The sequence below is a fragment of the Pinus tabuliformis genome, chromosome 2_1 (assembly GCF_031772625.1).
Source record: "Pinus tabuliformis cultivar Carrire ecotype Pingquan chromosome 2_1, CPIR1, whole genome shotgun sequence".
NCBI classification, from domain to species: Eukaryota; Viridiplantae; Streptophyta; class Pinopsida; order Pinales; family Pinaceae; genus Pinus; species Pinus tabuliformis.
In genome coordinates, this window is record NC_142299.1 from 124536311 (window position 1) to 124548244 (window position 11934).

The window sequence follows — 11934 nt, forward strand, 5'->3', positions numbered from 1 at the left end:
AACAAATCCTCCCCTATAGAGATGTTGTGCGGTGGGCAATTGAAGCAATCCCCATCATGGACAGAACTTTCCATACCAGAGATGGTAGGATATTCGGGTCTTTCAAGCTAGATCACCTAAGGCAAATGTATCATTTGCCTGAACCAGAGCAAATATATAATAAGGCGTTCGTGGAGAAGTTCACGAGTGAGAATGAGATTGAATCTGAACCTATCAAGGAGTGGAGGCAAAACCCAAACAAGCACAAGCACGAATCCTCCGGTAAGTACTCGGTCGATTCTTTGGCTTCTCCTTATTGTTATGCGGGAATAATGATGTGTAGGCTGTGGGGTTTACATGATTCTGCTGTTTTTACCATTGAAATGGTTCCCCTAATGGAGGCGGCAGTAAATGGTTTAATTATGGATTGGGCAACAATTCTGTCCGATAAATTAGCAGTAGCGGTTCGAGATTTTAGATCTCAGACTGTTGTTTCAGAAAGGAAAATGCCCCCATTTTACTATAGCGCATATATTCTAGATACCCTTTGTTTTAATTCCGAGTTTCCTATTCTCGGATGGAGGTGGACTGTACAGGACCCTTCACCCATTCATATATATCACCAAAAGCTGTGGAAATCTTCTTATAAACACCACCTATACCAAATTTGTAATGGTTTCATGGTGCCCATTCACTATTCCATTTTTGATAAACCCATTCCAAAAATCTCCTATCAAGCTTCCTTTGATTTACCAGCAGTAGCAACTTGGTTTGGGGAAGAAAATTTCACATACATCAGAGTTTTCGGCAGTGAAGCCGACCCACATGTTCTCCCTCTATATGTCCCTGATAAGCTGCTAGCTAGGGAGATTGCATATCAAATCATGGCTAAGAGTACTACACATACTCTTAAGCAAGAGAAGAAGAAGGGATGGCCACCTTTTCCCTTCAGATGTGGTGTCTATACTCTCACTGACCTCAAACATGCTGAAAAGGAAGCCATAAAGGTTCAGTCTTTAACTCTGGCCACAATTACGAACATACCATTCGATCCAAAAAAGACTGCCTATGCTGCCTTAGAACAGGCCAAATTAACAAGGTTTGAGCATAAGGAAGACATCTTTGATGACCTGTTCATTGCCTCCGAAACAATTGGTCATGCCAAAGAACTCGCTAGGATAAGATATAATGATGAAGAATTAACTGAGTTCAATAAACTCAGAGAACAGAGGTTGCAAACTCTGCCTCTGGATTTACTGGCAACAACCCCATCAACATCATCAAGCAGGCCTGTTCGGGAGCAGTTAAGGGAACAGGAGGAAAGACAAAAGAAGGAAAAGGAGGAGAGGCTGAAGAAGCAACAAGCAGACAGACAGAGAATAGAACAAGAAGAGAAAAGGAAGAAAGAGGTAGAGGAATGGCAGAAGAGGGAGCAAGATGAGAGACTGAAGAAGGAACTGACAGATAAGCAGAAAAAGGAATATGAAGAAAAACTAGCAAGTCAAAAAGAGGAGCAGCAGAGAAAAGAGCAGGAGAAGCAACAGAGTGAGTCCCATGCCAAAAAGCAAAAACAAACCACCTCCGATCCCGAATTACTTCAACAGTGGAAGCAATTTGACTTTATTATCAGTGGAGGTGCAGGTTCAAAGGAGGCGGACACTTCTAAAACAACTGATACACAAGATGTTTCCTCTCCTCGGGTTCTAAGTGGAACCAGCGGCCCACCAATCTGAAGAGAAGTTGAAGTCATTCCACCAGACCCTTCGGACCAGATTATCCTTCAAATAGAAGACATTCCACCTTTGGATGTTTTCTACAGCCCAAGACACAGAGCAGTTGTGAAGCGATCAAGGAAGAGAAGAAGGATTGATCAACCTTCTATCTTCCCTGAACAAACTGTTACGGGTAATGTGGTATGGAAGGAAGAGTTAGATCCCTCCGATGACTTAACAAAGCTTTCACAGTATGCGGGCGCCTATTCGGCGGCGACAATTGACAAAGCATCGGAGGTGAGCCTTCTATTAAAGAATAAAGACCAAGAAATCTGTGCGCTACAGGCGGAGTTAGCAGATACAAAACAAAGGGCAGCGCAAGCGGAAGAACAGTTGCTAGCGCAACGGGAAGAGAACAATCAATTGACCCAGCAGTTGCAAGAGGAAAGGCAAAGGATCGATCAGAATGCGATCCAAAAGCAAAAGGAATTGTCAGATGCATTGGAAAATTTGAGAGCAGCAAATGAACAGATGATTAAGACTAAAGATGAGCAAATTGCTCAAATATCATTGCAGCTAGAAAAGATGAAGGGTGCATCGCAGGTAACAGAGTTCAAATCAGAGGCAGTATTGATAAACAATGCATTGATATCACAGGTTAGACTCTTATGTCAACAGATCGCTCAAGCTGAGCCGCTCTGCGAGTTAACTACAACAATAAATAAGCAGGTGGACAATGCCAGAACTGAACTAGATCAAGCAGACGAGGCCATTACAGCATATCTTGATTGGCAAGATACTGATGTGGGAAAAGCGGCAAACTTGCCCAGGATTATGGAAACACATAAGGATATACTTTTCACAGAATGGCATACTCAAGTGATGAAAGCTGAAAGGGCGGCTGCAAGATGTAAATCAACCGCCAGCAATCTAGTGGATCTAGTCAATAACACTCTTTACCTAGCCAATTTGATTTCTCAATGTACACCGGGAAAAATGACGCCTACAAATACATTGGAGCAAACGTGCTACCCGGAATTGGAGGAAAGAGGAAGATTAATCGCTGGAGTTAAAAGCTTAACCACAAAAGCATATTGGTTCTTCCTGATCAAGCCACATACGCAGAGATCTTCCTTAAAGTGCCTAACAGATGCAATCGGGTGTATAATTCCCGACATTCAAGATGCCACCTATACTGTACAGCTCAGTTCGCGCCTCAACAAACCCCCTGAAGTGGAGCCAATGCTTGCCATAAATGAGCTCAGATTCAAAGGAAAACAGCCGGCTCAATGAGTCACCCTCCCGCTTGCCAGATCGCCAGCCAAAACAGGATCAAGAGTTATTGATACCAGTTTAGTAGGATTTCTGTTTTAATAGATATTTAATTTAGATTAGTATTTATAGACCCTTTCATTGTTTTGGAAAGGGTCGTAAAATTTTGTAATAGACTTAAAGACTGAAGTTTGCACTATTGTGCTTCAGCCTATATTCTTTTATGAAACTCGGCCAATGGTTCTTAATTTTACAAGAAAGCTTCTTTATATGATTGCGCACTATTGTCTGTCGTTGGGGATGTTTTCTGAGTTGAATGAAGAACTACGACATAGCGATTGATATATAGGAGTGTGAAGCAGCTTACATGGTACTTCTATCTGCATCTGTATTCATTCCTTTTATGTATGAATTGTTATGCAATTTTCCTTGCTATCATTGAATATATGTATGCGCTATAACAACAAATCTCCATATCACTCCACTATTGGATGTTTTGCGATTTGCCTTTTCTTTTAATCATGCATGTAACGATGATATAAATGATGAAGTGTAGTATTTCGCTGTTATCGCTTTGTGTAACTATTTATGCACAACAGTCTTGAATGATTTAATATCTATGTTTTAGAGATGGAGTCATCTATATGCCTGTCTAAAAACACAGATCATCAAACGCTACACTTTAGAGATCAATAGGTTCCCGGGGTAGATTATAGTTATTATATTTTTGCCGATAGTTTTAGTTATTTACTTATCATTAGCATATCCTATAAGTCATTCATTCATCCCATTCACCTGTAGTTTTTGGGAAACTGGTCCCATTATCCCCAGTCGGAGCCACTATTCCAAACGGAAAAGGAGCTGTATTAAGGTCCGGACCGGGTGGTTTCCCCAATGTTGTTGCAGCGATTTTTGAGGCATCAACAGAGTCACAGGATTATATAACTTATATGCCTTGAACTCTGTGCCATATCCAACAAATATACATTTCAGGGCTTTAGGATCTAACTTTTTCCTACCTGCCTTAGGTATATGAGCATAAGCTTTTGACCCAAATATTCTTAAGTGATTAACTGCTGGTTTGAATCCAAACAATGCTTCAAAAGGGGTTTTGAAGCCTAAACATCTAGTAGGACTCCTATTCTTTAAATACACAGCAGTGTTAATAGCTTCTGCCCAAAGACCATTTGATAGACCCTTACCTTGAAGCATGCTCCTTGCGCACTCCACAAGAGTTATGTTCTTCCGTTCTGCCACTCCATTCTGCTGTGGAGTGTGTGGCACTGTAAACTGTTGCACAATCCCATGATGCTTGCAGAAATTCACGAACTCTCCCAACCTGTATTCTCCCCCTTGATCTGAGCGGAGAATTTTTATCCTTTTTCCTGTCTGGTTTTCTACCATGGATTTAAACTCTTTAAAATACTGAAAGGCTTGACTCTTTTTACTCAAAAAGTATATCCATGAAAATCTAGTGCAATCATATGTAAATAAGAGAAAGTAATATGCTCCTCCTAATGACCTAGTTTGCATAGGTCCGCAAATGTCTGTATGCACCAGTTCTAAAATATCTCTTTCCTTTCTATTAACATGCGAAGGGAACTCTTCTCTATGCATTTTCCCTAATGCACATCCATCACAATCTAGCTGAACATTATGGAAAACAGGGAGTCCATCAACCATACCTTTTCTTTGAAGTAAGATGAGGTCTTACAGATTAAGATGGCTAAATCTCTGATGCCAGAGATCTTCGACTGTCGATCCAGCTGTAACCATTGCTTGCTGTGGCATACTCTTCACATCTAGTCTGTATAGGTTCCCCACGTGCACTCCTTTTGCAATTGTTTCCATCTAGCTATCCTTAATGACACAATTAGTCTTAAAGAATTGAACTTGCATGTCCTGATCAGTGATCATTGAGACAGAGACCAAATTTTTCTTAATTCCTGGAACATACAATACTTTTTTAAGGTGTCTAATGTCATCGCTAGGTAACTTTACAGGAATGTCACCATGTCCTTTGATCTCATATCCACTATCATCTCCCAAATAGATTTTTGACCCACATGAAGTTTCTTTAAGAAATTCAAACCAGTCCTTCTTACCAGTCGTATGTGAGGATGCGCTAGAGTTGACATACCATATGTCGTCCTCGTCTCCCTTTGAAGCTGATAAAGCACAATCGGTTGTAAATAGTCGAAGTTCGTGGCTATGGTCCTCTTCTTCCCCAGCGAAGTAACCCTTATGTTTTCTCTGTTTGTTTCTTCCTTCGTCTGCCTGCCTCTTATAACAATCTTTAATTTGATGACCAGGTTTTCCACAGTAAAAACATTTGCTGGGAAAATTCTTAGCAGACATACCTTTAAACAGTCTCTTCTGAAATGTGTTGGCTCCTTTCTGCTGCTGTTGCTTTGGTTGCTGATGCTGCTTCCCTCTATACTGTCTCCTTTTTGCCATCAGAGCAAGGTCATTGCTCTGTGATTTCAAATTTTGTCGTCGCTCTTCTTCCTGTAGCAGGATCCCTGTCATATCTTCAAATGTAGGGGCTTTCTCCCTTGCTGACAGCCCTGTGATAAACATCTGGTATTCATCAGTCATTCTGTTCAACGTGAGCGTGACCAAATCTGAATCGGAAACTTTCTCTCCGATCGCTCCCAATATATCACTTAGGTCTTTGACTCTAGCAATGAATCCAGCAACGGACTCATTCTCCTCCATCTTTAATGCAAACAACTTGCCTTTGAGTGACAAGACACGGTTTGTATTCTGCGTCTCGTATAGGTTTTTGATCGTCGTCCAAATGTCAGCGGTCGATTTACAGTCTCTAATATGAGGGATAACATTGTCCTTGACGGACATCTTCAATATGACCTTTGCTTTTGTCTCCCTTTTATCCCAATCTTGTTCTTGTGTAGTTGTTCCTGATCTCAGCTCATTTCCTGTAACAATCGACCATGCATTTGCACTTTCAAGTAAAGTCTGTATCTTGAATTTCCAGTTGGAGAAATTCGATCCATCGAGTTTGCCAGACTCGTGGAGATACGATTCTATACTGTTATTCATATTGGACTGTATCCAACTGAACACTTCAATGAGTCACCACCAAGCAAGTCTGATCTGCTGCCACCGAACAGATCAGGAACTCAATGCGCCACCACCGGGCAAGTCCGATCTGCTGCCACCGAACAGATCAAGAACTCAATGCACCACCACCGGGCAAATCCGATCTGTTGCCACCAAACAGATCAGGGACTCCAATGCGCCACCACCGAGAAAATCCGATCTGCTGCCACCGAGCAGATCAGGGACTCCAATGTGCCACCACCGGGCTACTCCGCTCTGCTACCACCGAACAGAGCCAGAAATTCAAAGTGCCACCACTGGGCAACTCTGATCTGCAAAAATTGCAGATTTTTCAAAGAGAAAGAGGTTGGCGCTCCTTTGACAGCGAAATGCCCGCGCCAGAAACAAAATCAACGCGTCTCCCGAAATTGGCATGATTAATCCTTGATTTTCCGCGCCAATTGTACTTTTTGGTGCGCTGGCATGCTTATCACCATCAAAACCGCGCCAACTGGCACGTCTGTTCCTAAAAAAATCGTGCCAGCTCTTCCTTCCACACAAAAATGGTGCGACTGTTAGAGACAAATCTGCGCCAACCCTTTCTTGCGCTCAGAGATGATCAGTCATCTGAGACCCGACTTCAGGTGTTACTGCAGTCCACCTGATTCTACATATACTTATATATACTCCACCACCACTACAGTTCTGTAATCAATGATGCATCCTAAAAAAAAAAAAAAAATTAAGGTTGTCCCTACTCTATGCTCTAATACCAAGATAAAAATCAGACTTGAATTAAAAAGAAGGAGTTACAGCTCACAGGTGAGTACTGCACCTGGAGACTACACTCAAACAAAGAGAACTCTCTCCGTACACTCTACTATTCATCAAATGAATGATTACATTATTAAGTATATCACTAGAAATCAGGCAGTTGCAAACAAACTCCTAAACTCTAGGAACAAATCCTAAACTAAGGAGATACGTTACAACTAATGTAACCATTTCTCCATTAATACAAAATAATATTAATTATTTTCAACTATATAACTATAAAAAATGAGGAGCATGTATATGAGGAAGTCACAATGACTCACGAGGAAATGTGAGGATTGTACTCCTCTCTCAAATTGTAAAAATGTCAATGTTGTAGGGAAGTAAGTCTTACAGATATGGATGTAATGCATGCATGAGTATTTTACATGGAGCTAACTGCATAAGGGGTACAATACAGGTTTCATTCTTTGTTTGGTACATGCATTGATAACTTTGGGGAATCTACCCTAAAAGAATGGCATAGATAGTCATGGATGCCATCAGAGTACTCAGGAATGAGATTATTGAGACTTCCTAAGTGATTAAGCTATCAAGACGCAAGGGCATGCTTGAATATTGAAGTGAGATATAGATAGACAACAATTCTCACAAGGTGAGGTGAAATATTCGAACGCAGGGGTTATGTGTGATGTGCAAAGGAGAACAAGTTGTGTAGAAGCAAGTTACATGAAAGCAGGGGTTATGTGTGATGTGCAAAGGAGAACAAGTCGTGTAGAAGAAAGTTACATGTGGCAAAATGAGACAATGTTGGCTTAAGGCCAGGATAGCAACATGCAAAATTCTCAAATACCTTGATGTTGACTAGGTAGGGCCTGGAGGTGAGTGGTGGTGGCTGGCTCACTTGGCCAATTTGGCTAGATTTGGCCAAGGAAAACGCAAAGGCAAGTTTAAAGGGGGGGTTGGTAGATAAACTTGACCCTATGGTAGAGTGGAGGTTGTGTCAACAGTTATGGTTAACAGTTGTGGTTTTGGGCACCTAGTATTGGTGACTCATGGTATTGAGCTCATGGCATTATATGTAGTTGAAGCCGTTAAAAGGCATGTGTATTCTCCATTGTATTGAGCCATGGTTGAGTGGTGAAAGCTCAAGATTTGAAAATGGGAATGAGAAATATTGAAAACGTTTAAAAATATTGTTTGTTTGATGAGTAAAATTGAATTCAAATTCCATCCTTGGTCACTGAGAAAGATAAATTAGGCTTCTAAGTATAATAGTGAACTTAATATTGATGGTTTTTTAAATCATCAATAATTTTCCACAAGAATATTGACAGCAGAGGAACAAATCGATGATGGGAAACTGTGTGGTCGAAATAGCTGCACTTGTACTGAAGAAGTTGAAAAGTGAAACATTTGCAGTCCATTATCAGCATATTTTGTATTCATTTATGTGTCTCTTCCTTCGTTATTTGGTTCTTTGATTTCTTCTTTCACTATGTTTTGTTTTTCTTCCTTTTTTTGTTTAGTTGTTTGACAATAGTTATGCTTAGTCATTGCTTTACATATTGTGTATCTTTGTACCAAGCTTAGTTACATTGCTGACTAGTATGATCGCTATTGTGAGGATCCGTTGTTTGCTGGAGCTTACAACGTTGGAGAAGACAAGTGGGAAATTCTACCTCCCATCACCAAAAACCATCGCTCAGGCCTAGATGTTTTCATCGATAAAAATATTCTCCTGGGGACTTGACAAATGGACCAATACAGAAGAAGTGTAGAAGTTTTCAATCCGAATGTGGGCACTTTGAGAAGGCTGAAATAAGTATAGAGTTTAGGAGGAATCAACACACTTGCATAAGCTACTTTTTCTAGACACATCGATATGTTCGCTAAACAAAATGTGGACTTCTGTGGCTACTCTTTCTCATGGGTTGACTATTTTTTATGTATTGCAAATTTGCACAATGCGGTAACCACATTTTTTTAACGGGATTACTTGATTGCAAGGTTATTCCACTTGAATGCACTTGTTGAATGGGGGCCTCATGTCTCTTATATGTTTCAAGACAACCTAGTTGACAGCCAAAACAGATAAAAGACCTTAGGCCTCTATTCAATAAATGCATTCAAGTAATTACCCTTGTAATCGAGAAATCACATTCATAAAAATTCGTATACCACACTATGCAGCACATAAAAATAGTAAAAACAAAGAGAGAGTATCTATAGAAATCCAAACCTTTTTTATGTCATTGTACTTCAACACATTTTGTTCATGGAGCATATGCAAATGCCTAGAAAAAGCAGCAGAGGCAAATGTGTTCAGGACTCCTAAACTCTACTTCTGCCAGCCCAGTTCAAGTGCTCAAATTCGAATCAAAACCTCTGCACTTCTTCTGTATGGTCACAAATCCTGAGTCTTCAGTCCACTTATTAGCAGAAATTTTCCATTAATGAAAAAACACACAATTCCGCTATGGTTTTTGGTCATGGGAGGCAAAATTTTACACTTGACTTCTTCAATGTTGTAGGCTTTAACAATTGCCAGATCCTGGCCATAGCCACCATACTAGCCAGCATCATAACTAAGTCACTCTTCATGCATACCACATGTTGTTCAGTGTTTTTGCTTATTATGGGCACATATTATTGGGTACCTATTTTTCCCACTCCTTCCTCTTAAAGATGAGACAGGGAAACTCCTCCACTATCCATTCCTCTACAAAGAGCCCTCACCTTCACTACAAGAAGGTTTCTCTCTGGTTGAGAATATAGAGCTTTCAACGGTTAACCGTGTAGATTCAAGTTACCTTCCAAGCCATAGTCAATTGCGGCAATAATACGTAGATTGAATACAATTCACCCATTTATTTGAAAGTTAAAAAGCTCTGGAGAATGGAATTCACTATCTATAATCCCATTTACTTTACAAAGTGAAGGATCAAAATTGGTTTGTAATTTTGCATTTTTCAGTTAACAAATTAGAAATCTACAAAGCTTTCTTGACACGAAGTAATGGGTTACATATGAAACAAAAAACATACTAATCCATTTTTACTAAGAAAAATCTTTAAAATCATTGAAGCTCCAATAATTAGAATAAAAGTACTATGCTGCAATAACTAACTCCGTTAATATGTTCTGTAAATGTGCTTCATCAATATGTATAATCTAGCCCACGCTCAACTATTACAGTAGTATCATTGTAACATGAGGTGGTGGAAGTATGAACATTTGCAGGTGTACATTTTATAAAGTATCTGTCACATCTAGGTCGTCTGCCTTCTCAAAAAGAATGACTGAATAGTAAATACTAAGCATTATGCAATGTTGGCCAGGATATATATTGTCCTCTTTGAAATCCCTCATATCAGAAAACATATATACCAACTTATATTTCAATTATTGCAACAAAGCATGTTGCATCATCCTCGCCTTAGAATATGCTTATGGCTACGATCATAAAGTGAATTATAAGGTCCATCTTTGTGGCACCGTCATTGGGAAAATAGATTCCACAAATTGAATTTGGGGTTTTTCTAATTTGAAAATTTTGGGGTGTTAGAATGTGCTCTAGACTTTCAAAAAATGTACGTGTGTCAGATAGCTTAGTGAGTCAACCCCAATCAAACAACTTCTAGCTTTTTGCAATCTATTTAAGGATAGTTCGGTAGTGAATCACTTGTCAACAATCAGTTTGGTGGATTCACTTACATCTATAAACAAGTCAAGTTCGATAGGAAGGCTATGTTTAAGAATAGGTCAAAGTGCAAAAATGAGAATTAAGTTTGAAGTTCATCTAATGAATTGAAGTTTGAGTTGATGCCGAGGGCCAAAGTCTAAAAGTTGTCAAAGGCTTTATGTTTGAGAAGTGGCTCAATGGCCAAAGTTTGCAATAGGCTTGAAGGCCATAGGTAAGAAAGAGGCCTAACAACAAAAGCTTGAATATGCACCAAAATTCAAAGATACTCTGAAATTTTTAAGTGGTCCATTGATCAATGGGTCAAAGTTCTGAAATCACTCAAAGTTTCAAAACATGTCATAGTTCAAAAAGTGTTTAAGGTTTCATAACTACTAGATGTTCAAATATGGGTTAATGGTACAAAAGAGCCGAGTGGCTTGAAGTTGAAAAGTTGCCCAAAGTTTAAAAATGGCCTAAAGTTGCAAACTAACTAAAAGTTTGAAAATGGCACGAAGTTTGAAATGGGAAAAAGTTTGATAATGGCCTATAAAAGCTATTTGAAGCATGGTTGATGGCCTTGGAGCCAATGGTTCGATGATTTAATTTGAAAGGAGGTCGATCCATTGGAAGGGCATATATGAAACTATGAAGTCAGAGAATGCGTAAATGTTCTGAAGTCAGAATGTGTCAATGTACGAGAGTGGCAGATAATGATGCTCAAAAGTGGCCTATTGACTAAAGATTGAAACAAGGTTGACCCACTAAAGTTGGAAAAGGGCGTGATGCCTTGCGCAGTGGCCATGCTAATCTTCTTTGTATCGTTCAATTTTTTATAGGATGTTCTAGGGGCTTGATGTCCTTAGAACATAAATAAGTGAGCTTCTCCATGGCATCCCTTGTAAAACACTCCGCAACAGTATCATGTATACCTCATAAACGGGGCCACTGCCATATAAATATGATCAGACGTTAATAGAGTTCTTGTATACAATAATAACTACTAATGATCCCCAAATCATACTAAAATAAAAGTTCAAGAGGCAGACCTGTACAGAATTTCGACTCACATCCATGGCTACATTCGTCCTGCATACCCACAACAACAACATAATTTAATAATATTGTAATAAGAGTCAACGGCATGGCAGATTTAAAATAAGAAATGCATTAACTGAATGTCATTTTCACAATAGAATGATTAAGCTGGCAAAGAAGATGAGTTGGAAGAACTGAGAAGACACACCGATAGAAGGCATAGCATTAAACCCGATGGCTTTCCAGAAAAGGCATAGTTTCTTTCTACTTTCAAAAATTTATTTATTTCTTTCTACACCATTACTGTTTTAATAAAATTTCATAGCTCATCTTATCATCCTCAATCTGATGGGCAAATTGAGATAGTAAACAAATGTTTGGAAGGATATCTTCGTTGCTTTGTATATGATAAAC

General features: G+C 39.4%; 1 protein-coding gene and 1 pseudogene across 1 annotated transcript; both read right to left on the bottom strand.

Annotated features, from left to right (window-relative positions):
- Positions 1 to 4689: 4689 nt before the first annotated feature.
- On the bottom strand, positions 4690 to 5681 carry LOC149199086 (uncharacterized). Its single transcript, XM_089400455.1, has 2 exons — positions 4926 to 5681; positions 4690 to 4818 (listed from the first exon to the last, which is right to left on the bottom strand). The coding sequence occupies exons 1-2, from the start codon at positions 5679 to 5681 to the stop codon at positions 4690 to 4692; spliced, it is 885 nt and encodes a 294-aa protein (XP_089256581.1).
- A 5550-nt stretch (positions 5682 to 11231) lies between these two features.
- LOC149199087 (U6 spliceosomal RNA) lies at positions 11232 to 11351 on the bottom strand (annotated as a pseudogene).
- Positions 11352 to 11934: the final 583 nt, after the last annotated feature.